The sequence below is a fragment of the Acomys minous genome (genome assembly GCF_964271855.1).
Source record: "Acomys minous genome assembly, chromosome: 15".
Taxonomy (NCBI): Eukaryota; Metazoa; Chordata; class Mammalia; order Rodentia; family Muridae; genus Acomys; species Acomys minous.
In genome coordinates, this window is record NC_140497.1 from 51,252,448 (window position 1) to 51,279,246 (window position 26,799).

Consider the following 26,799-nt stretch of genomic DNA (forward strand, 5'->3'; position numbering starts at 1 on the left):
ACAAATATCCAGTTTTCTAACTCTAGAGAACTGAAAAGTAAGTTACCCAGTATTTTTCTCCAAGAAGAAACAACCAGGGCACAGTTGCACACAAAAATCCAACATGATAAATAGCCCATGCTTAGCGAGTGGCAGTATATGAAAGGATTATCAGCTGTGGTCTTTTCAGAGAAAGGATGTCACTGGAGGTGGGCTTTGAGGTTTCAGAAGGCCAATCTAGGCCCAGAGTCTCTGGTCTGTGCCTGCCTGCCTGCCTGCCTGCCTGCCTCTCTCTCTCTCTCTCTCTCTCTCTCTCTCTCTCTCTCTCTCTCTCTCTCTCTCTCTCTCTCTCTGTGTGTGTGTGTGTGTGTGTGTGTTTGCCTGCCTGCCTGCTGTGGATCCAGATGTAGAATTCTTAGCTCTTAGCTACTCTTCAGTACTGTCTGCTTTGTTCCCTGCCATGACAGTAATGGACTAAAATATAAGCAAGCCCCAATTATATGCTTTCTTCTATGAGAGTACCAAAATCATGCTGCCCCTCCACAGCAATAGAACACAGACTAAGACACAAATTTATAGTCACAGTTTTGTGTATGTTTTTTGAGATGGGGCTTACTATTTAGACCAGAGTGGCCTCAATTTCATGGTGATGAGCCTGCCTCTGTCTCCCAGGTGCTGGTAATAACTGCATGTACTAACTTTATACACAAACTTTGTTTTTGAAAGTGATGGCTGATACAGCAACTAGTGGTTTACAACTGCTTTAAGAAGTATTATTCAAATTCTGCAATGTTCCTTTTCCTGCTATTCAGTTTTCTTTCTAGCTGTGTGTGTGTGTGTGTGTGTGTGTGTGTGTGTGTGTGTGTGTGTAGGTAGCACAGGATTTCTTCAAACTTACAGTTATCTTTATGCCTCTGCATTCTGAGTGCTTGAATTAAAGTTATGCACTACATGACCGGCTTCAAAAATAAGTGTATACTACAAGTTACTCTTTTTCTTTTCTTTTTTTAAGGAAATGGGTTTTTATTATTTTATGTGTATTGTTGTTTTTCCTGTATCTATGTCTCTTTACCCTGTTTTTGCCTGGTAATGGCAGAGGCTAGAAAAATGTATCCAATTCTTCTGGAACTGGAGTAACAGGTGGTTTTGACCCACCGTATATGTCCTGGGAATGGATCCTGCATGCTTTGGAAGAGTCTTCAGTGCTGTTTACTGCTGAGCTAATTCTTCATCCTGATTTTTCTATTCTGGACCATGTTTCCTGTCTAAGACAGCCTAGGTTACTAGAGAATCAGACTCCTGTTCATAATTAAAGAGTGGAATTCTCCATCACATAGGATATTTAGCCTTATTCAGATACTAATTGCCCAACAGGTTGCCCAGTATGTAGTTATAAGGCAAGTCTTGAAGCTTTATACACACAATCAAAAAATAAAAAACTTGGTGTGACGTAACTATATATTTCTGCATATGTATACAGACATATGTGTAGGCTCAATTTTCTTAACCAATATATTTTGTTACAAATTTATTAACCGAGCATACGTCCTTTATAACCCGAATCCGAAACAATAGGAAAAGTGGATTAAGGAATAACAAAACCATAAGGATATCATTTCTGAGGAACAATTCTCCTGGTTAAATCAGCAGGATTTCCTCTGCTGGAACCTGAAGTAGCCAGAACCCAGAACCTCAGCAAGAGCCAGAGTCCCAAAGCCTTGTGGTTTTCTTCTAGGAGTCTCTCAAAGTGGAGCGCTGAACAGCCAAAACTATTCGAAGTCTCCAAAAAGGCCCCGCCTCCAGTTTTTGGCTTATTTATACATCTCCTCCCAGAGTCTGTTGACAGATCTTTTCAGCTGGCAACACACATGTATATACAAAAATGACAAGGAAGAATGTACTAGTTGGAAAACTGGAAATGCGTGGAATGGTGGCAAGGAAGGAGGAATGATACATGATTATACTTTAGTTAAAGTGAATGAAAATAAAATGAACAAAAAGGAGTGGCTGGAGAGGTGGCTCAGTGTTTAAGGCCATTGGGTGGCATCGCAGAGGACCACTCATACGTCGTCTAAATATCTGTAATTCCAGTCACGGGGCATCTGGTGCCCTAATCTGGACTTTGCAGGTCCTGCCTGGTAACATACAGACAAACGCCCAGGGAGAACTGGAGGTCAGACACAGCATTGAGGAGGGTCCAGAGCACTCCTTGCAAATGGTGAAAAATACAGTGAGGGGGAGCTTTATTGACCAATAACAATCTTTCGAGAAAAAGTAACTTGGAACATCTTGATCTTTGACTTATTTCCCAGAGCATCCTCTTGAAGGTTCTTAGCTCCTATTCCTATTTTCATGCTTACTCTTGAGAAAGAGATGACTCCCAGTTTAGCTGCTTTAATGGTGCGTGCCTGGGTACAAGCATTCTCTTCTTCCTTAGTAAAAAAGGAGCTGCAGACGGTATGAAATATCTATTCCTAGAGACTTGACTATAATACTCATGATCTTACTACATTCTTTAATTTTTATCTGTCTGATTTTAGCCTGTCTTCACTGTATCTTCATCCAGCAAGTGTTCTGGAATGTATGAATTGAAACTCACACACTATGAACTTTTTTATTTCCTCAGATGAGGGATGAAATGAGAGCCATACCCAAGCCTTATGAGTATGTGGGTTGAGCTGAACTCAGCATGTTTCTATCTGACTTTGCTTGGCCAAAGCCTGGAAGCTTCTAGCATCCCTAAAACCCAATCTTCTGCAGGCTTCAACCTTGAAAGCTTCCAGCCTTTATCTGCTAACCAAAGCCTAGAATGTTTTCAGCCTCCCAGGCTTTCTGAAAAATCAAATGACCCTTTCTACTTCTTTCTGAACTCTGGCTGCATGGTTCAAGTCCCCTGTTCTGGCTCAAAACTCCTCTTCAAGCTGACTGATTTCAACTGGCTTCTCTCTACTTCATATGGAATTGTTCTGCTTAGAAAACCTGCCTCTGATATTCACAAACTCAAGTGCACAAACTCAAATGTACTCAACTGAATGAAACTGCATTAAATTGTATTATACTCCTGAACTCTACTGTGCTGTCTCCAAGAACCCTACTGTATTCCTCTGTTACACTGGACTGTTTGTTCCTCTCTCTCTCTCTCTCTCTCTATCTCTGCTTCTCTCTCTTTCTGTCTCTCACTCTATGTCTCTGTCTCTCTCTCAATCTGTCTACTTGTATCTGTCTCCATCTCTCTCTCTTTCTCTGTCTCTCTCTCTTTCTCTGTCTCTCTCTCTCTTCACATTATTCTTAAATATTTTTCATTCCTGAGAATTATGCATAATTTACCATTCATTCTGTTAAATCTTTCTGAGTCGTTACTTTATCACTCAAATAGATAATATTGTTTGGAATTAAAGGTTTAGGCTCAAATGCAGACAGATGGTTTGAAGGTGTTCCATGTTTATAACCCAGCGAGAAGAACTATGGATGCTTATTTCAGCCGTGGGGTTAAAGATGTGTACTAAAAGCATGGTTGTCTTCCAGATAGATCACACAGACCTAAGGCTGTGGATGTGATCACTTGCCAGAGTAGCCCTGTTGTTACATTAAAATACCTCTACAACAAGCCAAACAAATGAGGAAAATTCTAAATATTTTACTTTGGGAAAATGTTGACACCTCGCAGAATATTCTTTTAATATTTCCCTTAAACCTCTTAACCCTGTTCTCTAAATTTATAATCTTTTGAAACTTGATATGTTTTGCAATTTAAATAGAAGTGAAAATGACAGCACTCAGGCTAAATTCCCAGTTTTAGAGATGGATTTCTATCAGTCAAGCTGTGTGAGTTAGAGAATGCATAGTATAATTTACCATATGCATTCTTATAGTAAGTACCTATGGGACAGAGAATGTAGGACACAGAAAACACAAAATGTACTAAAATGGAGAAAGAAATTAGCATGTTCTTTTTCCATAGCATGTTTGTGTCACAGAAACTTGAAGATAAAAATCACAGCATGGGTTTGCCTGGCCTGCCTTGGCAGATAAAACAGTAGAGAATGATCTGGACCACGAGAGTCCTGAATATCTTAAAAAAAAAAAAAAGAGGCTGGGAGAATCCATAGGGAGCGTGGGGATGGGACAGCACAGTAAGGTATAGCATAGCCTGTATCTACAACCTCCAGCTGTAAGAGCTCCCAGTAGCAATACCCAACAATCTGTTATTTTTATTTCTGTTTTATGTGTGCTTCCCAGACTGGCTCTAGGCTGACGCAAATTCCCATGAGCCTTCCAAGTCTAAACAAAACAAAGCGTCAGCTTCCTTTGATTGTTAGCTAGTGCTGGAGGCATATTCCTAAGAAATTCTTCAGTCCCCTATGGAAGCCAGAAAGTTTATCAAGCAATAAGTCTAAAATTAAATAAACCAAATATACATTCTGCAAATCTGGTGTCATCTTCTTAGTATAAATGTGGTAATATCCTGATGGCTCAAGCACACCAGGATGTTTATGGGTTTCCCCATTCTTGCTTATGTAAAGGCATTACAGTAAACAAAGAGGTCAATTTTTATTGACCTTTTCAGTGAAACGAGTAGTGAAATGGAGGCCAAGTTCCATAGCTGCTTCCTTCCTGATGTGCTCAGAAGTCATGATGGCAGAAAACCATTTGATGGCCTTCTGTTCAACATTAAGCAAGCTCCCTGCTAAGGTGAGCCCTTCCTTCAACATGCACTGTATATGTGGGATGCAGACATCTCAGAGGCTAAATGTGCACTGTTACACCATTTCTTTGTAAGGACACTTTGCCTAGCTTATCATGGATACTAACATTATTTAGGTTAGCATGCCATTCTCTTGACGGTGCTCTTTTACTTAATCAGTAAAACATTTGTTATTTTCTAACATAAAACAGCACATAATATGCATTCCCTTCCCAAAGGAAAGGACAGGAGACACAGTTAGGAAAGATTAGATGCAGGGAAAATTGAAACCCAGAAATGCAAATACCAAATCCTACAGCTTTGTTTCAGATACCTGAGGCTTCAGATTCAAAGGACATTAGATGGTTTTATCCAGAAAACCTCTCATACAACTCTCTCTTTGACTGCTTGCACTACCTATACGCAATTCTCCATGCCAGCTGTCTTAGAACATACCTTGGCTATCTAATTGTCTCGTGGTCTCAAAATGTAACCTGGGCTTCATCCTCACAACTATGTGCTATTCACTTTCAGGGTCTCTCCTCACCTTGGCTTTGACTCTGTCAATTGTAGATGGCTGCAAAAATGCTGAACTGAAACCACAGAGGAAGAATTGATGACCTTTAAATTTTACATCTTTCATATTTCTAGGAAAAGTAGTAATCAGATGATCCCACCATATTTGGATTTGTGTATGGATGGACTCTGCTCCCCTTGGAGCAGCGGTAGATTTAAGAAGTTCATTTTGTGTCTAGTAATCAGCTAGCCTTTTACTTCTACTAATTGAGGCTTAGCTGAGTGGGCTCTTATCCTTAAGATGTCTTTCCTATGCTTATAATGAAGAGCCAGTGCCTTCTCCTTAGTGACACTAACCTCCTTGTTTGAACATGTGACTAGCCACTAGTGCTCCCTGAATTCTGAGACTAAAAGCATGAGCCACCTTAGCCAGCTTGTCCATCCTTTTCTGATATTAATGTTATTGATACTGTTTCTCTGATATATACTCAATGTCACTGATCTATTTATTTATAAATGTGCATTTTTAGTAGTCACTTCACTTGTAGTGGCCTGTTCTATTCAGTGGGTCCGTAAGTGACAGGGTTTATTTAGAAGCTCTATCCTGTATTCCAGATATTTTATGACCTGGAGCTTGCCACTTCTCTCCTTGGAGCAGTATCACTACCACAATCCTCCCTCATTTCCTGTTCTTCAGATTCACCGAGGCAATAAGATTGTGAGCTCTAACTGCAGATAATTGGGGAAACGCCAGTCACCACATATCTTAGGATAAAAACGAAATATAGTTCCTGTCTAGGTGTCTTGATTGGGTTTCTTCTGCTGTGAAGAGATACCGTGACCATGGCAACTCTTCAGAGGAAATCGTTTCATGGAGTTTACATCACTATCATCATGGAGGGAAGCTTGCTGGCGGATGGGCAGACATGGTACTGGATTAGAAGCCTAGAGTTCTACATCTGGGTCTGCAGGACGAGACAGTGAGCCAGTAGGCCTGGCTTGAGCTTTTGGAAGCCCACCCATCTGTGACACACTTCCTCCAGCAAGGCCACGCCTACAATAGTGCCACTGTCCATGAGTCTGTGGGACTCATTCACACCAACAGAGTGAGTTCTGCTTTCATGAGCATATCCTCCTGAATAAGAGAAAAGTTTGTATTGTCCAGACAATTATTTGTAACAATTCCTCGATTAGTCTGAGGTTTTACAGTTCAGAGGACCGTAGATCACCTGAGGAACCACCTAAGATGGCCTCCCAGTGTAAATGTTTACTGCCAACATCTGTAACTTCTTGCCTTGTGTTCTGGAAGTCTCTGGGATAGCAAGAGAAACTCAGGGATAGAAGTCTCTGGTCATCCCCATGACAGCTGATTCAAGGAAATTAGAAGAACACTGTGTGCACAGACTAAGGTAAGAAATGCTGCAGAGAACAGAGAAGTGTTCTTTTGGTGGTTTGATTATCTTGGGGGTTGAGTAATATTTTTGACATGAAAGCTGTGTGCAAGAAGACTCCATAAGAAGGCACTAAGCACAATATAAACTAAAATGGGAAAATAATGTAGGTAGAAAATGATCTAAAGTAAAAAGGAGATAGAAAATATAGAGAAAGAAACTTTAAAATGTAAACATTTCCACCTAACAAGAAATGAACTCCTCTGGCTGTACTACAGTCTCCCTTAATACAACCTGGTAAAATGCCATACTCATGCTATTTGCTCAATAAATCCTTAAACACTGAGTGAATTAGCCTAGATAATACTTTACATGTGAATAGTGACATATAAACATGTTAATTGGTTTGTGAAAATATAAGCCAAAAGTGGCCAATTTAAGATACTGTAAATTTCTGTCCAAATTATGCAATGAAATCTTTACCTTCTAAAAAATGTATTGTCTTCAGATGGTGGTGACACACACCTTTAATCCAAGCACGTAGGAGGCAGAAACAGGTTTATGCCAGAGTTCAAGGCCAGCTTGGTCAATAGAGTGAGTTCCAGGACAGGCCTACCTACACAGAAAAAAAACCTGTCTTGAAAAAAAATGATGGTCATTCTATGTAAGGATTAGTGTTGGAATGTATATCTCTCTAGTGCCAGGTGAGGACATAGAAGTAAGCACCATAACTGAAGCAGACAGATGGACCTGACAAGCAAGAGATTACTGTTTCTGTGAGGTTTAGACAACTGAAACATAGAGGCAAAAAGCAAGAGCTTAACAGAGAGAAACAAAGAAGATCATTTCACATCAGACAATAACATATTGAGAGGACACAACTCTGAATCACATTTCATGAGGTTCCTAGAGTTTTTCTCTCCTGCTGAGAAAGAATAGAGAATATGAAGTTTCTAAGATGGTGGTACTGATCGCGCACTGCATCTGATCAGCAGGAAAACCAGGACTGCACAGCGACCTAAAGACCAAACTGAGAACTCCAAAACACCAGTGCTGCTGATTCCCAGGTGATGGGAATCCACATTGTGTGGGGCATGGGCAGGTGCTAGCCCACAGAAACATCCCAGGGGACAGTCCACATTAACCATCATCTTAGGAAGGACTGTGGGTTATCCATGCAGCTTCGGACTCTCTCAGCCCATATACTGCTTGCTGGATCTGGGATGGAAGGACTGTGGGTTATTCGTGCAGCATAGGGTTCTCCCAGCCTGTCTGCTGCTTGCCGGATCTGGGATGGAAGGACTGTGGGTGATCCATGCAGCCTAGGGCTCTCATCATCCTTCTACTGCTTCCCAGATCCATGACAGGGAGTGGCAGACAGGCAGAGCTGAATCCCAGCACAGGACACAACCCACATTATCTGCCTCCTGAGAAAAAGGGCAGGGTACCCAAACACCTTGGAGCTCTGATCTTTCTCAGCACCCCAGCTGCTTGCTGGCCTAGCCTAGCTGGATCACAGAGTCTAGAGACCAAATCAACACATTTTGTGTTCAGGGCCTGAGCACTTGACCCCACCCCCACCCCTGGAGTTTCCAGGGAGAGCTACAGACACAGAGCTAGCAACTGTTCCTAGGAGCTTGCACCCCGGGGCCAACCAATCAGAGCTACAAGTCACACTGACCAGAACAAATGAAAAATTCCCTCCTCCAGTCTGGCCCTGGTCCCCTTGCTTAGATGTGGTCACCTAGGCAATCAGCTTAAAAGTCACCCTGTTAGCCAATCAAGTTTGTACTAATCGTTGTTGCTGAAGTCTGCTTCTGTAAAGGGTATGAATACTCACTGCTTTTGCTGCCCAGGGTCTCCTCCTTCTTGAAGGCAGGTAGACTCCATCATGATGGATCAATAAAAGCCTCTTGCATTTGCATCGATCTCAAACTCAGTCTCTTATTGGATTACCAGGTAAAGACTCTCCTGACATGAGTCTTTCTTTTTTTTTTCTTTTCTCCTTTATTACTGACATGAGTCTTACAAGAGCACATAAGCGTAGTGTTGCCATCTAAAGAAGGACCTTGGAGGACAGAGCTGAATCCAGGCTCTGGCCACAGTCCGACTTAGCTGCCATCTTAAGAGCAACTTCAGGCCTTTGTCTGTCTCTGCCCACCTGCCTAAAGCACAGTGCTCACTCAAAATAAGACACAAAGCAAACAGGCTGAACAGAGAACTATGCAGGCCACAATCTGCATTAGCTGCTCTCCTCTGAGCAACTTCGGGACTGGGTCAGTCTCTTCCTGCCTGCCTGAAGCATACTGTTCTGACTCAGCTAAGACATAAAATAAACAGGCTGAACAGAGACTTGCTTGGGCCACAATCCTCATTAGCTGCCATCCTGCTAGCAGCTTCTACCTCTGATTTCACCCCGCCCACCTACAGCCTATTGGCCTGTTCCACCCAGGTCACAGAGCAGAAACCTGTGTGGGCCACACCCTGCATTAAATGCTATTTTGTGAACAACTTTGAGCCCAAATCTCTCTCGCTCATGACCAGATGCTTACTGACCTAGCCCATCTGGAACACAGCAGGTAGACAGAGCCCTGCCATCTGAAAAAGGACTGTAGGCCACCTGAGCAAATTTGGGCTTAGAAATCTATCAGCCCACTCCTCTCTTGCCAGACCCAACTGGGATACATTCAAGAAAGCCAGTTGAGCTGAGCTGAGTACAGACTCTAACAGCCTCTGTCCAACATTGTGAGGAGGCCTCTGGGGATCCCAAGGAAACAACCTTAGGATTATAGCTCTCTTTACTTTCTCCCATCCTGCCTAGCCAATGTGGGACACAGACAGCAACCTCATTGGAGGAAACTCTAGGCCTGCTAACACCAGAGACAACCAGATGGCTAGCGGACAGCTCAAGAAGACCAGCAACAAAACTCAGAACCATATAACAACACCAGAAACACAGCAAGCCCTGGAGATATGAATACCCATGAGGCTCAAAGAAAGGCTTTAAATTTGACGTGATGAAAAAGATAGAAGCTTTGAAAGAAGAAAATAAATCACTCAAAGAAACACAAGAAAATACACTTGAACAGACTGAGTATATCCTATAAAGAATTACAGGACCATTTTGCCAAATGGGAGAAAGAAATGAATAAGACTAGTCAAGACCTAAAGACGGAATTAGAAGCAACAAAGAAAAAACAAGCTGAGGAAATCTTAGAGTTGGAAAACATAGGGAAGAGGACAGGAATAATAGGCACAAGCCAAGCCAACTGAATACAAAAGGGAAGGATTCTCAAGTGTGGAAGATATGATCAAAGTTATTGATACATCAATTAAAGAAAGTGATAAAACCAAAAAGTTTCTGACACAAAACACCAAAGAAATCTGGGACACTATAAAAAGACCAAATTTAAGAGTAATAGGAATAGAAGAAGAAGACGCCAAGCTCCAAGGCCCAGTAAACACTTCTAACAAAAATCATAGAAGAAAATTTCCTCAGCCTAAAGAAAGAAGTGTCCATAAACATACAAGAATCCTACAGAACACCAAACAGATTTGACTAGAAAAGAAAAACCTCCCATCATATAATAATCAAAACATTAAATATACAGCACAAAGACAGAATATTAAAAGAAGCCAGACAAAAAGGGCAAGTCACATGTAAAGACAAACCCATCAGAGTTACACCTGACCTCTCAACAGAGACTATGAAAGCTAGAAGGGCCTAGACAGAAGTTATGCAAAGATTAAGAGACCACAGATGCCAACCCAGACTACTGTACCCAACAAGACTTTCAATCATGATAGATGGAGAAAATAAGATATTCTATGACACAACCAAGTTTAATCTGTACCTAACCACAAATCCAGCCCTACAGAAGATACTGGAAGGAAAACTCCAATTCAACATTAATGGCCTCAGCTCCCCAGTAAAAAGACACAGGCTGACAGAATGGATGTGAAAACAGGATCCATCATTCTGCTGCATACAAGAAACCCACCTCATCCCCCTCCGTCACAGTCATAGGGGAGGGGAGTAAGGAGAAAATGGGAGGGAGGGAAGAATGGGAGGATACAAGGGATGGGATAACAATAGAGATGTAATATGAATAAATTAATAAAATATATTTTTAAAATGTAGTGCAAGAAAAAAAGAAACCCACCTCAGCAATAAAGATAAACATTACCTTGGAGTAAAGGAAACAATACTCAAGCAAATGGACTCAAGTAGCAAGCTGAAAGCCATTCTAGTATCTAATAAAATAGGCTTTCAAAAAGATATGAGGCAGGTCACTACATCCTCATCAAAGAAAAAATATACCATGATAATGTCTCAATTCTGAACATATATGCACCAAGTGCAGGAACGTCCACATTTGTAAAAGAAACATTACTAAAGCTTAAGCCTCATATTGAACCCCACACATTAATAGTGGAAGACTTCAACACCTCCCTCTTCCCGATAGACAGATCATCAAGACTGAAACTAAATGGAGAAACAAGGAAACTAATAGACATCATGAAAAAAATGGACCTAACTAATATCTGCAGAACATTTCACCCAAACGCAAAAGAATATACCTTCTTCTCAGCACCTCACGGAACCTTCTCCAAAACTGACCACATACTTTGTCACAAAGCAAACCTCAACAGATACAAGAAAACTGGAATCACTTGCATCTTATCACACCAACATGGATTAAAGTTGGAACTCGACCACAAAAGAAACAACCGAAAGCCTACAAACTCATGAAAACTTAACAACTCCCTACTCAATGACATCTCAGTAAGGAATGAAACAAAAAGAGAAATTTAAAACTTCTTAGAATCAATGGAACTAAAGACAAAACATACCCAAATTTTTGGGACTCAATGAAAGCAGTGCTAAGAGAAAAGGTCATAGCACTAAGTGCCTTTGTAAAGAAACTGGAGAGATCCCATACTAGCAATTTAACAGCACATCTAAAAGTTCTAGAACAAAAGAAGCAGACACTCCCAAGAGGAGTAGATATATAGCTAGCAATAATCAAACTCAGGGCTGAAATCAATGAATTGGAAATAAAGAAAACAATTCAAAAAATTAATAAAACCAAGAGTTAGTTCTTTGAGAAAAATCAATGAGATTGACAAAACTTTAGCCAAAGTAACTAAAGGGCAGAGGGAGAGCATTCAAGTCAAGAAATTCAGAAATGAGAAGAGGGGGCAAAATGACAGATGCTGAGGAAATCCAAAGAATCATCAGGTCTTACTTCAAAAGCCTATCTACCACAAATTTTTTTATTTTATTAATTTATTCAAATTACATCTAAACTGTTATCCCCTCACTTTTATCTTCCCTTTGCTTCCTCCCACCTCCTTTCACCTTTTTCCCCTCCCCTAGGTTTGTGACAGAAGGGGACCTCTTTCCTCAAAATATGGTCGTAGCCTATCAAGTGTCATCCTAGTAGCCTGCTTGTCCTCTCTCTGAGTGCCACAAAATTTGAAAACCTAAATGAAATGGACAATTTTCTTGATAGCTACCAAGTACTGAAGTTGAATCAGGATCAGGTAAAAAAAAAAATTGAATAGTCCTATCACACCGAAGGAAATAGAGGCAGTCATTAAAAGCCTCCCAACAACAAAAACAGCCCAGGACCCGATAGATTTAGTGTATAATTCTACCAGACCTTCAGAAAAGACCTAATACCAATTCTATTCAAACTGTTCCATAAAATAGAAATAGAAAGAATATTACTGAACTCACTCTATGAGGCCACAGTCACCTAGATACCTAAACCCCAGAAAGATTCAACAAAGAAAGAGAATTTCAGGCCAGTTTCTCTTCTGAACATTGATGCAAAAAATACTCAATAAAATTCAAACCAAATTCAAGAATACATCAAAACTATCATTCACCCTAGGCATGCAAGGATGGTTCAATATACAGAAATCCATCACTGTACTTCATCATATACACAAACTGAAAGAAAAACCCACATGATCATCTCCTTAGAAGCTGAAAAAGCATTCAATAAAATCCAACACCTATCCATGTTAAAAAGTCCTGGAGAGAGCAAAGAAACAAGGCACATACCTAAACATAATAAAGGTAATATACACCAAGCCTATAGCCAACATCAAACTAAATGGACAGAAACTTAAATCAATTCCAGTGAAATCAGGGACAAGACAAGGCTGTGCCCTCTCTCCATATCTCTTCAATATAGTACTCGAAGTCCTAGCTAGAGCAATAAGACAACTAAAGAAGATCACGGGGATACAAATCAGAAAAGAGGAAGTCAAACTATCACTATTCAAGATGATATGATAGTATACATAAGTGACCCCAAAAAGTCTATCAAGGAACTACAGCTGATAAATACCTTCAACAAAGTGGCTGGATATAAAATCAACTTAAAAAATCGGAAGCCTTTCTGTATACAAGGGACAAACAGGCTGAGAAAGAAGTTAGAGAGACTACACCCTTCACAATAACCACAAATAATATTAAGTATCTTGGTGTAACTCTCACCAAGAAAGTGAAAGATTTGTATGAAAAAAGACCAATCTCTGAAGAAATAATTTGAAGATTTCAGAAGATAGAAAGATCTCCTGTGCTCGTGGATTGGGAGACTCAACATAGTAAAAATGGCCATCTTACCAAATGCAGTCTACAGATTCAATGCACTTCCCTTCAAAATACCCACACAATTCTTTACCAACCTTAAGGATACAATTCTTATCTTCATATGGAAAAACAAAATACCTGGAATAGCTAAAAAGATTTTCTACAATAAAAGATCTTCTGAAGGTATCTTCATCCCAGATCTTAAGCTGTACTATAGGGCAATAGCAGTAAACACAGCATGGTACTGGCATAGAAATAGGCTGGTTGATCAATGGAACCAAGTCGAAGACCCAGAAATAACCCACATACCTATAGACACTTGATTTTTGACAGAGAAGGCAAATCCATATAATGGGAAAAAAAGACAGCATCTTCAACAAATGGTGCTGGTCTAACTGGATGGCTACATGTAGAAAAATGAATATAGTTCCATATCTATTGCCCTGCACAAAACTGAAGTCCAAATGCTTTAAAGACCTCAACATAAAACCTGATACACTAAATATGTTAGAAAAAAGTGGGGAAGAGCCTTGAGCTCATTGGCACAGGAGACAACTTCCTAAACAGAACACCAAGAGCTCAGGCCCCAAGATCAACCATTAATAAATAGGACCTTATGAAACGGAAAAGCTTCTGTAAGATGAAGGACACTGTCAACAGAAGAAAACAACAGCCTACAGACTGGGAAAAGATCTTCACCAACCCTACATCTGACAAAGGTCTAATATCCAAAATATATAAAGAACTTAAGAAATTAAACACCACCAAACCAAAAAATCCAATTAAAAAGTGATGGGCAGAACTAAACAGAGAACTCTCAACAGAGGACTATCAAATGTCTGAGAAACACTTAATGAAATGCTCAACATCCCTACTTATCAGGGAAATGCAACTCAAAATGACTCTGAGATTCCATCGTACACCTATCAGAATGGCTAAGACCAAAAACTCAGGTGACAGCACATGCTGGTGAGGATGTAGAGAAAGGGGAACACTCCTCCATTCCTGGTGGGAGTGCAAACATGTACAACCACTTTGGAAATAAATATGGTACTTTCCCAGGATATTGGGGATAACTCTACCTCAGAATACAGCCATATCACACCTGGGAATATACCCAAAAGATGCTCCAGCATACAACAAGGACAACAAGGACATTTGCTCAACAATGTTCATAGCACCTTGATTTGTAATAGCCAGAACCTGGAAACCACCTAGATGTCCTTCAACTGAAGAGTGGATAAAGAAACTGTGGTACATTTACATAATGGAATACTATTCAGCTATTAATAGCAAGGAAATCATGAAATTTGCAGACAAATGGATGGAACTGGAAAAAGATCATCCTGAGTGAGGTAACCCAGACCCAGAAAGACACACATGGTATATACTCTCTGATAATCAGACATTAGCCACATAATACAGGATAGCTACACTACAACACAGAGACTGAAACATCAACCAATGATCATGTATGATGTGGACCTAGACCTTCTGCTCAGATGTGGTAGCACAGTCTCCTTGTGGATCCCACGTGTGCAGAGTAGAGACTACTTCGGACATGCACTCTGGCTGCCAAATTTAGATCGCTTCCTTCTGTCAAGACACACTCGCCGGGCTACAGAGGAAGAAGTTATGGGTAGTACTGATGAGAGATGGTATGCTAAAGTCAGATGTTATGGGAAGACAGATCCCCTTTCTGAATACTTAGAGAGGAAGAGAGGGAGAGGGGTATCAGGAGGGAATGAGGGAGGGGGATACAATCAAGATGTGAAGAATTTAAATTGCAGAACAAGCAGGTAACTTATGTTGCTAACTCCAGCATATTGGAATAGTTCTGAGACTGGCTGATACATGAATGTCTAGGCATAGACAATGCTTCTTGTTGGCTGCAGAACCTCTATGAATTACTATTAGATGCAATTCTTTATATGGCATGAATGAAAATTTACAGATGTCTTTTTTCTGCTCATACAAAGAGCAGAAAACCAGCCTTAATTGTTCTGTGCATCACACACACCTTATACACTTATAATTTTAGGACTGTATAATGCTTGTGAGAAATTATATGCTTTCAGAAAAAAGGACTGGACACTGACATTGGATCAGACATAACAGGATGCATTCCTCACAGCATACTGGACATTGACATCCTGTGTCCTTTATGTTCCAGCACCAAGTGCTTCAATTGCAGTTCCTCATAAGACCAGATAGCTCCCAGGAGACTTTCAAAGAAAGCTTCCAATCCCAATTGGTCCAGCATCTCAGACTGTCCCACATAGGACTTTAATTAAGCCTGGAATTTCTCCACATTTAGAGACTGGACCACAAATGTGATTCCTAACTTATTTGACCATTTCCCCACTTTTATTTGGGCCCCAACTAGGTAGTATTTGTCCCTAATCAGCCAGAAGTAGCCTCAAGAGAATGATGCCACATTTCCTTTAAAGGGGGTCAGGAAGGTTTTTGGTTGCTTTCTTGGGCAATATATATATATCCTCATTATCAAAGAGGATGATGAGCATCAAAGAACCTCCTTATGGCTATGGCTTCAAATGTGGCAAACAAGCTACGGGGCAAAATGTCCTCCTTTCTACCACAGACAGAATTCTGCCTTAAAAAGGGCAAGCTTGGATGCAGGCAATTTCGATGTCCAAACTCTACCAAGACAGGGTAAAAAGGTCCTTAATAGTTCCTGCCACACAAATATGTCTGTCAGATATATTGGGCCAGAAGGCTGAAGAAGATGCTCCAACATAATAGAGAGTTTTGGGTGACTATTCAGGTAGCAAACTGTCTCTGAAATCTTCTCATTTGGAAAGCTACTACCTGCATTCCTGGCATACTCAGGTAATCAAGTTTATTCCTTCTCAAGTCTCTCAGCGAGTTGATGACCAGGTCGCTTATTTTTACAGTGAAGCTTAGTTCTTTAGGGGTTAAGATATTTTTAGGTCTAGATAGATATTTTAAGTTGACAAGATGGGATAGAGATTGATTTTCATTCAGAATTTTAGACACACCAAGATAGGAAAGATGTTTTCTTCAAGGCTGTCAAATACAAATAGTCAGAAACTAAGAATGTAACAATTATATGATTCCGGATTGTGTCATGGTTCTTCTTGCTATAGGTCGTTTATTGTATATATGTGTAATAATATAAATGTATATATAAAAATGTTTATAAAATAAAACAAACAAAAATGCAGGGCAAGCTTGACGCCATGTAGTAGTGAACTACACCTCCCAAAAACAACACTTACCAGTCTCCTCAAATTATTATGCAAAAAAGAAACAGATGAACAGTCCCATATTCCTCCAATAAAGTTAGCATTGCCCAGAAATCAAAAGCAGACTAAGAATCATCATAATAAGATAATTATAAGAAATATCTTTGATTTCTGTAGATGTAAAAAGTATCAATAAAATATTTCAAAACTGTATTCAAGAACACATCAAAATAATTATTCACCATGATAAAGTTGGCTTACTCCCAGAGAGGCAGGCATGGCCCCAGTATACCCAAAGTATTAAATATAATCTACTGTATTAATAAAGGACAGGGATTACATCACCAACTCATGCAATGCAAAAATACTTTTGAAATTATTAGAAAACACAGTTGGAAGTAAAGGGACGCATAGGATCCTGTTCAGCACAATAAAGATAACATATGAAAAACCCACAGTAAACACCACCCCAAACAAACTCCCAAAGTATTTCCGCTGTATCAGGAACAACGCAAGTTTGTCTCTTCTTCCATATTGGCCAATAAAATAGTTGAAGTCGTACCTTGAATAAAAGCAGAAGTGAGTGAGTTAGATGGGGTACACACAATAAAGGAAGAAGTCAGGTTCTCTTTATTTCCACATGTTAGCTTTATATACATAAAAGACTAAAGACTCCACCAAAAATCTCTGGCAGCTAATAAATATATTCAGCATTGTATTAGAATAAAAACTAATGCACAAAACATAGTTACCTTCTTAAATAAAAATACCAAACACACCAAGGAAATAAAGAAGCAATCAATATTTTTTACAGATTCTCACAAATATCATAAGATAACCATGACCAAGGAACTGAATGACTTCTACAGTGAAGACTCTAAGCTTCGTGAAAATAAAGAAAAGGTAAAATAAGCTGGAAAGGCCTCTGATGCTCAGATCTGCAAGAGTAATATGGTAGAGGTGCCATCCCACAATACTTCAAAGAAACTGAAAAATAAATCTTAAAATTCATAGGTGCATATAAAAAGAGCCAAATTAATCAAAGCAATCACAAACAAAAATAATACTGCTTGAGGCACTACCTTCACAGATTTCCAGTTAGACTACAGAGATTTAGGAATAAAAAAAAAATACCATGTAGTATTGATATTTTAAAAAGATTCATTGACTAGTGAAATATAGTTAAGCACCTATACGTAAATTTATACCCACACACCCATGTGCCATCTAACAAAGAAGTCCACAGTACATAGGGAATTGACAGTTCCATGGAGAGGAATGAAACTCAATCCTTTCCTTTATTGCTTTAAGCTGTCAATATAAAATAGTACAGCCTCTAGCACCTAAAAGTGCACAGAAGTTATAAAAGACAAAAGGGAGAATCCCCAGATAATACTGCTTGAGGAAAGGGTAAACAAAATATTGTGTGTTAATACAATGGACTTGAATGCAGCCATAAAAAGAGGTGGAACACTGATACATCCTATAGCATGACTAAACATCACAAACATTAAACTATGAAAGAAGCCAAATGCCATAAGAATGAGATATTTCTATGTTAGGTGATTTCATTTCTATTAAAAACGCAGAATGATCTGGGTGGTGGTGGCACACGCCTTTAATCCCAGCATGCAGGAGGCAGAGATATGTGGACGTCTGTGAGTTTGATGCCAGGCTGTCTACAGAGCTAGGTCCAGGACAGCCAGGACTCCACAGAGAAACTCCTTCTTGAGCCTGAAAAGGAACAAAGAAATAAAACAAGACAAAACAAAAATAAGAAAGTTAGATTGGTTTACAGCCTGTTTAGTCATTAACCAAAGAGACCCATGGAAAACCATGAATATAAAAGGCTACACCATGGCTATTGGTTTCTCTGCACAACCTGAAGAATGGGTCTGACTTCTGAAGGTAACACTTCTGTCATTGATCATGAACAGGCTGGGCTGGTGCCTAACTAGCTGGTGGGGGAAGGCGGAGGGCCTGGAGAAATAAAGAGTACCTACTAATGGGGAAAGGGGTTCTTCTCAAATGGCAAAAATGTTTTCAAAACAAATAGGGTGGTGAGTTCATAACATTAATAACATGCTAAGTAAGCCCTATTAGATGGTATACTTCCAAAGAATGAACTTACTACATAAGTGTATTGCATATTGCTAAACCTATTATTGCTATTATTTAATAGTTATATTTATTTGTTGTGTTTGTATGTTTTGCCTGCATGCATGCATGAGCACTGTGTGCATGTCTGGTGTCTGTGAAGAGGGTTCTAGTTTCCCTAGATCTGCATTTACAGATGGTTGTGAGCTGCCATGTGGGTTATGTTGAGGTCACGGGGTTTGTAGCTGAGAGATATTGAGGATTGTTTTTCTCCTCCAGTAGCATGTAGAGTTCCAGTACTATGAACTCTGGTTAGAAAGGTCAATAGTCTAGCTCAACACCAGATCAACCTACCTGAGTTCAATAACTGAAGTGTTAACCTTCAGAAATCAGGACTTAGCATCAGGTTGCATAGAGCAACCAATAGCCGTGACAATAGCCTATTTGCGGCTCTCCATGTGTCTTTTTGGTTAATGATTCAGCAGGCTGAAACCCTTTCCTGGCACTGGAGGTTAACCCTGTGGCCCAAGATGTGCAGCTAGAGACTCGCCTCCCTGGTTAGATTTTGGCTCCATTTGGATTCCTTTCATGTATGTATGGGAAGCTTCTAGAGTATTCAGTTTCCAAATAGTTTTTCAAAGGACCCTTAGTGTTGGGTGTCCCTGCCCAGATCCCCTCCTTTACCTTTCTCTCCCACCTCCTCTCATTGAATCCTCCTGTTCTAGTTTTTATTTCTTCATAACAGTGCATGTTAATCCCCCTTCCCAGGGAGATGTTCTCCTCCCTGCTGATCCTTACTAGGTCACAATCCTCTGTGGCTATTCAGGTTGTAGTTCCCTTATCACAACCTTAAACACTACCATCCTGAAAGGAGAAAACATAAAATATTTGTGTGTTTGAGTTGAGGTTTGCTAACTCAGGATTATTTTTCCTAGGGCAATCAGGCCAGTCTCAGGGGCACATATTGTCAGGGCTGCCGGGCTACAAAGATCTGAACCATCAGCCAGTTGCCCTCAGTGTTTTGTCATTGGACGCCATGCCTGTAGGTCCACTCCAGAGTGGCAATTGACCTGGCTTTGCATATGCACCGAGCAGGGTAGGCTCCTGTCACTGGAGTCTGACCCGGGCAAGCACAGAACACAGGCATGGTGCTCAGTTGCTAAGCATCGTTGTGACCTCATAGCCTGTCATGGTGACTGAGCCAGCGCAGCCATGCTTCTAAGCGATAACGCATAGATCTTTTCACACTGAACCAAGTGCCTGCCCTAGCAGGACGCGCGTTTGGCTCGGTGGAAATATTTCTGTTTTTTCAAAGAATTAGTGTAGAATTTGGGGGGTCAGAGGGAGGTTAAAGGGGAGGGAAGAGAGGGTAAGACGGGCCTGGGCAGCCCTGAGGCTCAGTCATGCTTGAGGACATAGAATACGTTGCTGAGACCTCTACAGCCCAAAAGTCAGCACTCTGGTACACCCGCCTGTGGCGGGCATGCCTGTGCTGTGGGTGCTTATCTAACAAAAAGAAGAAACCTCAAGACCATCTCATTGGCTATAACCCCGTGGGGCCACTCCAAAGAGCAGCCGGCACGGGTGACTTCGAAACACTTCAGCAACTCCTCAGCGGCAGATATTTTCATGTTGATGAATGCGATAGGAAGAACAGGTAATCATTCTGAAAAGGCTGGGGAGTCAGGGAAGGGCAAAAATGCGTGGGGACACTCGGGGCCATGACCTTCCAGGGATGCTGAGTCGCTTCTTTCACGGACCCCTGGGTTATCTGCCTGCTTTACGCTCCTATGCATTGGGGACCCACACACCTTCGAAGGGCAGCTCCTAGGCCGTCTATAAGGAAAGGAAAAAAAAACCTTCAGCTCCTTTACAAATCCTTTTCTGTTGTCTCTTCCTCGGCCCTTTATTTTTGTTGTTTGTTTAATCACTTTACAGCCTGATACCAACCCTTCCCCTCCACTCCTCCCAGTCCCGCTCTGCTGTCCCCTGCTCCCATGTCCCCCTCACCTTCTCAGACAAGGGGAGGCCCCCAAGAGGTACCAACCCATCCTGGCACCTCAAGTCACAGCAGGACTAAGCTCCACCTCTCCCACTGAGGCCTGGCAAGGCAGCCCAGCTAAGGGAAAGGGACTCAAAGGCAGGCAAGAGTCAGAGTCAGGCAACAGCACCTACCCCCACTGTTAGGGGACCCATATGTTGGCCAAGCTGCACATCTGCTACATATGTGTAGGGGCTCTGGGTCCAGCCCATACATGCTTTTTGTTTTGTGGTTCAGTCTTTCTGTGCCAGGTTAGTTTACTCTGTAGGGCTTCCTGCAGTGTCCTTGAGCTCTCCAGCTCCATCTATCCTTCCTCTCACTCTTCCACAAAACTCCCCAGGCGCTGCCTATTGTTTGCGGGTCTCTGCATCTGTTTCCTTCAGCTTCTGGATGAAGCTTCTCAGAAGACACTTATGCTAGCTTCCTGTGGGCAACCATATTAGAATATCATTAACAGTGACAGGGGTTGGCTCTCACCCACGGGGTAGATCTCAAGTTAGGCCATTCCAATGATTTGCCATCCCTTCAGTCTCTGCTCCATCTTAATCCCTACACTTCTCGTAGGCAAGTCAGTAATAGAGAGTAAAGTTCAAATCAAGCAGGTATTCTCTTGTTATTCAGACAGGCTGATGTGAGCAGGGAGGATGGTTGTGATAGAGCACTTACCTAGAATGGGGCAGCCATGCACTGTATCCCTAGCATATCTAATGAGCACAAGAGTAGAGGCAGAATTACATAAGGAAATTCCAGCTAAGTAGCTACTTATATGAGAAGGAAATGAACATCATACTATTTACTCTTTACAGCTGAATGTGCTTTTACATAGTAGTCATAACTTCTTGAAATGTCCTCCCAATCTGTAGGACTTCACTGCACTACGCGTGTGCCAACAATCAGGTGGATGCCGTGACACTGCTATTAGACTACGACTGCAGCATTAATATCCAGGATGACGAAGGCTGCACACCGTTGATTAAGGTAGCTGTGGACCATCAGTTTTGGTGTGAAATAGATGAGATTTGGTCCTTGTTTGGTTTCTGTTGTTGTGATAAAGAACTGACCAAAACCAAACCAGGAAAGAGCAGGGTTATTTGGCTTAAATTTTCACATCTCAGTCCATCATTGAGGGAAACCAGGGCAGGAGCTCAAATCAGGAACACGAGGGAAGAGCTGAAACAGTGGCCACAGGGGACAGGGAAATGCTGCATTTCCATGGCTTTTTCCAAGGCTTGCTAAGTTTTTATACAACGCAAGAGCATGTGTGTGGATGTGCCACAATACCTAAGAATGTGGGCCCTCCCACATGAATCCATATCGAGAAAATGCTCCAGGGACTTGCCTAGAGTCCAGTCTGATAGTGGCAATTCCTCAAGTGAGGATCCCTCTTTCCAGGTGTTTTCAGCCTGGGTCAATTTGGGGGAAAAAGGGACAAACAACCTCTGGTCTACAATAACAACTCCCACCCAGCACAGATCTAAATGCTTAGATGATCTAGGTGTGTTGGCACACTCCTTAAATTCTACCCCCTTGGAAAGCTGGGGTGGGGAGATTATAAATTCAGGCAAGGCTGGGGTATATTTAAGGAGAATGAATTTAGGCAAGCTTGTGATACTTAAGAAGACCCTGTCTCAAAAAGAGGGGATGATAGGCATGCCTGAAACAATTTGTCTCATCTAAGTGTAACTATCTCGTGCAGTACCTTGACTTCCTTGAACTGAAGGTCTGTCCCTTTCTACCATTCTCATAGGCTGTCCAGGAAGACAATCTGGAATGCACATGTGTGATGCTGTGGGTGGGGGCTGACCCCCACGTGCAAGATTTTAGTGGGCATGCAGCCCTCCACCATGCTGTTTTGAGAGGTAACACTACAACTGTTGAGAAGTTGCTTGAATTCAATGCAGACATTGAAGCTGAAACAGAGGTAAAGATCAATCAACTTCATTTTATTCCCAATCACTCTTATCATGACACTCAGATCCATGTTCCACCCACCAAAGCTCAAGCAGTCTCACTGAATCTATTCACGGGAAAACATTTGTCTCCAAGTGTGTTTTTCATATTTTTGGTTGTTAGTGTAAGAACGCGAAACACAGCATATCTCGTTTCAGAATTGGGCTTTATTTTTAAATTCAAAATATAGAGAATTTGGGCCCAGTCAAACACCACAGCTACAAATATAAATAAATGTTTTCATGTATCTGTTTGTAGAAGTTACTAGTATAGTTTTTGGTTCAGAGATGAGGGTGGAAAGGACAATGGAACAGGCACACAAGTAAATTTGGACATGTGACCATTGAAGAAAACATATCAAAAAGATGTTATTTGTGTAACTTTTAAAATTCTTTGGTGAACATAGGAAATGCTTTTGAGTTTGGTAGGCAATTCTTAGTTAAGAAGAGAAAAATTTTGAGTTATAGAGACAGAAACTCTGCTCCAGGCACCTGCTGAGCACACCTACTCAGCAGAGGCATGCCAAGCCTTTACTCCATATTTTAGGGTTGGGGAAATGGAAACTCACCTCCATAGAGCTAAGAAGCTTGACCAGTGAGTGTTTCCAGAGAATTCTGGAGAAGAGTCGTGTTCACAGGCCATGTTGGACAGGAGAAAGCTGTGTGAAAGGAAAGAAGGCTGCTGTGTGGGGGAAAGTACGCTAGTGCTCTAGGAACATTGATGCTTTGTGACTCTTTACAGCATGTACATATGTTTACAAAATAGGTGGTGAATTTTCAGTTGAGAAATGAATCATTTTGTAAAATTTTTTTCCCTTTACAGTATGGCTTAACGCCCATTCAGCTTGCCATAAGTGAAAACGACCACCAGATGGCAGAATTTTTAACATCAAAAGGTGCAAATGCACATAGTGTAGCTGATCCGAACAGGTACAGATTTTTCTTTTTCTTTTTTTCCTCCTCCCCCCACTCTTCAGTACTGTTCTTGAGGGGGATAATTGATTAAGTCAGAAATCATAAAATGAAAGGAGGAAGGTTGGCAGAAATCCACAGACACGCAGTGAGGATGCCTAGCACACATGGAGTGTGAGCTAGAAAAGGAGCTGTTCTGACCACAGCAGAGCAGTGTGCATCGGGGATCAGCCAGTTCACACTATGAGCATTCAGCCAAGCAAAAGAATGATCTAAATCAATGTAGCTTGATGCTACACTGCAGAATTTCTGCCTTTTCGGCAGTGTGTGTCACTAAAGAAAAAGCCACACGTGTTCTACCATGTATATACATCCGCAGTTCCTAAGCCAGAAATTTTATAACCTCTGTCTGACTCTAAGGATTGCAGCATTAGCCATTTCTTTAGACTTATACAGTCCGTAATCACATGTAACAAATGGGTTTTCCTAAAATCCGTTTGAATCTTGTAATGTTCAACTCAACAGAAAGCTACCTTTCTCTAGGTGACGTCCTCTACAGCGTCATCCTCTAATTACCCGAAATCTTTCGTTATTCTGAAGTTCAAGGTGCACATTTTCCTCCCCATTTCAGATGACCTTTTCAAATGGGATGTATGAGTAGTTAGCTTCTTTCTGCAGATTCTGGTACTTCAGCATTTTAAGCCTTGTCCCGATTTCTGTTAATGTTTAGCTCTGAAGCAGCTTGTTCCTACAAAGGCATATGCCTCAGTCCATATGAAATCACTTTTTCATGCTGAAAATTTCATTTTAGTTCAATTGTACTTATTTTATGTTTATCCATTATTTCCAAAGTAAGAGCTCAGTATTTTAAGATGAGCCTTGCTAAAGCTAACCACTCTCGTTATTGATAGCAATCTACCAAACCCTTACCTATTCAAAATTTTTATGTTTTAAAAACAGCATTGCGTGCAAGGGTGTGTGTGTGTGTGTGTGTCAGTTTGTGTCTGTGTCTGTGTGTCCATGCATGTAAGAGTACTCCAAATGTAGTATCTGAGGAGGACAGTAGAGGGCATCATATCTTGGGCAGTTGGAGTTAGGGATGTTAATGACCTATCTGGCATGGGCGACCAAACTTGGGACCAAACTTTGGTCCTCTTCTGCATGAGCAGCTAGGTGACATCACTACTGAGCCAGCTACTCATCATCACATTCACAACCTTTTGTGGAGTGCACGTGTGAGCCTGGTCTTCAGGGGGAGTGAACAACTTTAGGCTTTTCCTTGTCTTTTCTGGCCATAGACATGAATTAACACCATTCTCAATGATGAGATCAAGCTATGGAAAGACACTAGAATTGTTTTCTTTCTTTCACACCACATTTTCCTGAGAAACTGCTTTCTATCCTGTGTAGCACCTTTTTTCATGTGGTGGCAGAACTTGTACTGCTCTTGCCCCTCATGGGCAACAACTTCCCATTGCCCACTCAAGCGGTGTGCTTTGAACTATTTAAAATCGCTGGAAGGTATCAAAACTGCAGCTTCTGAGAATGAAAGCAGAGGGATCCTTAGAAGCAAGAAAAATGTTCATTATCTACAGAAGCCCCTTCTTGGTAGAGAGCATTGCCCTCAGTGAAATGCCTCCAAAGTGTCCTAACAGAGACAGCGCTGTGGTACCCTAGAGACGTAGGCCGAGGATTGTAACAGGAGCACAAATTCCATGAGAACACAAATACAAAGTTACTGCAGCCATAAAACAAAACCTACAGAAGGACCACTGCCCACATTGTGTGTGTGTATGTGTGCATGTGCATGTGTGTGTGTGTGCTTGTGTGTATGTGTGTTGGTCTTATTGTTTTAATAAAGAGCTAAACATTATTCTTGAGTCACACAGATCTCTGTGAGTTCAAGGGCATCATGGTCCATGGAGTGGGCTTCAGGATAGCTTGGCTACCTAATGTAAAAGTAACATTTATTTGGCTGAAGCAATTGTCATCTTGGAGGCTTATTGTCTCAGTCTGCTAACCTAGGCCTAGTCCTGGAAGCTTCTAGTCTCCATATAATCTAGTCTAGGCCTAGAATGTTTTCTGACTCGGAGACTTACTGCTGAATAAGATCACTCTTTCTAGCTCTTTCTGAACTCTGGCTGGCTGGTTCATCCCAGCTGTTCTGGCTCAAAATCCTCTCCAAGTTGACTGATTCAACATGGCTTCTCTCAGTCTGTCACTGAATTTGCTCTGCTGGGCCTCACTAACTTTAACAATCTGTTCTAATCTTCTGGCTCCTTCTCATTCAATGCCTTGGTCTGCCTTTACCTGTGCCTAACTTGGTTGAAGTTCTCTCTTCAACCTGTCTCTGTAAAACTCTCCAAGTAAAAATGCCTCTGAGTTCCACTAACTGAGCTTCCACAAACTCAACCTCACTGCACTGCCTGAATGAACCACGCTGCCTGAACAGAAATGACTAGAATTCAAAGAGATCTGCGTGTCTCTGTCTCCTGAGTGATGAGATTACAAGCCTGTACCACCACACCTGGACCTAAGCTTTTCTATACCCGAAAGTTGCTCTGTACCCAGGTGGCCTTGAACTCAGAGATCTGCTTGCCTCTGTTTCCTGGGATAAAAGATGTGCCTGTATTAGAGCTGGATCACACAGTCCTAGAAGGATTTTGGATGTGATCTTGTGCCAGAGCAGCCATGTTCTGAAATAAAATTCATCTACAGATTCTGTTTCAAAAATTGTTGTAAATATCTAAACTAAGATATAGTAAACACTCAAATATAAAGTGTTTAAAACACCTGTTAGATGCTCTCTTATAATAGTAAAATGATAACTTTTAATCATATGTCACAGTAAAGGAACACAAGCTGAAGACCTAGAAGAGAAGCACGTTAGATTCAGTAAAGGTAAGACTTTTATAGTGAATTACTTAAATCTAGTTCTACATACCCTAAATAAAATAAGAGTAGAGATTTTAGCTCCCCAAAAGGAGTTAAGGAAATCAAGTATAAATGCAGTTATATTGTTTTCAATTTCCCCTAATACTCAAAAAATCAAATGTAATCAGGAAATTATCGATAAGCAGTTTCAACTATGAAAATGTTGTCAGTGTGCTGCTTATTTGATTTTGCTCCTGATACATGTACTGTCTTTGAATAAATAAGAAAACAACCTGGCAACACCCTCCGTAATCATATTATAGCCAAATGGATTGTTAGAAATACTGATTTTTCCTTGAATTTTATCACAAGTGCCTTGTACTTTGTATGGCATATTATTACAAGGTATGCACCACAAACATAACTTGAATAATCACTTTAATTTCCTTCTTACCAAATGATGTAACTAAAAGCACCTGGCTTTTACATGTGTTTGCAATTTCTCATTTAGACAGTTTTCAC

The 26,799-nt window shown here is 41.0% G+C and overlaps 1 protein-coding gene across 6 annotated transcripts in view; it reads left to right on the forward strand.

The window, feature by feature from the left end:
* The window catches only part of LOC311583980 (uncharacterized protein), a 67,196-nt gene that overhangs the window by 21,383 nt on the left and 19,014 nt on the right, over nucleotides 1–26,799 (forward strand). For 4 of the 6 annotated variants that reach the window (XM_084757971.1, XM_084757969.1, XM_084757970.1 and 1 more), the window contains 4 exons: nucleotides 21,406–21,520; nucleotides 22,290–22,463; nucleotides 23,315–23,421; nucleotides 26,252–26,304. In XM_084757971.1, coding sequence (XP_084614097.1) covers nucleotides 21,406–21,520; nucleotides 22,290–22,463; nucleotides 23,315–23,421; nucleotides 26,252–26,304 — 449 coding nt within the window. Of the gene's footprint in view, nucleotides 1–19,687; nucleotides 20,159–21,405; nucleotides 21,521–22,289; nucleotides 22,464–23,314; nucleotides 23,422–26,251; nucleotides 26,305–26,799 lie in introns of those variants that run through there. The other 2 variants (XM_084757966.1, XM_084757967.1) reach the window with 2 other exon arrangements.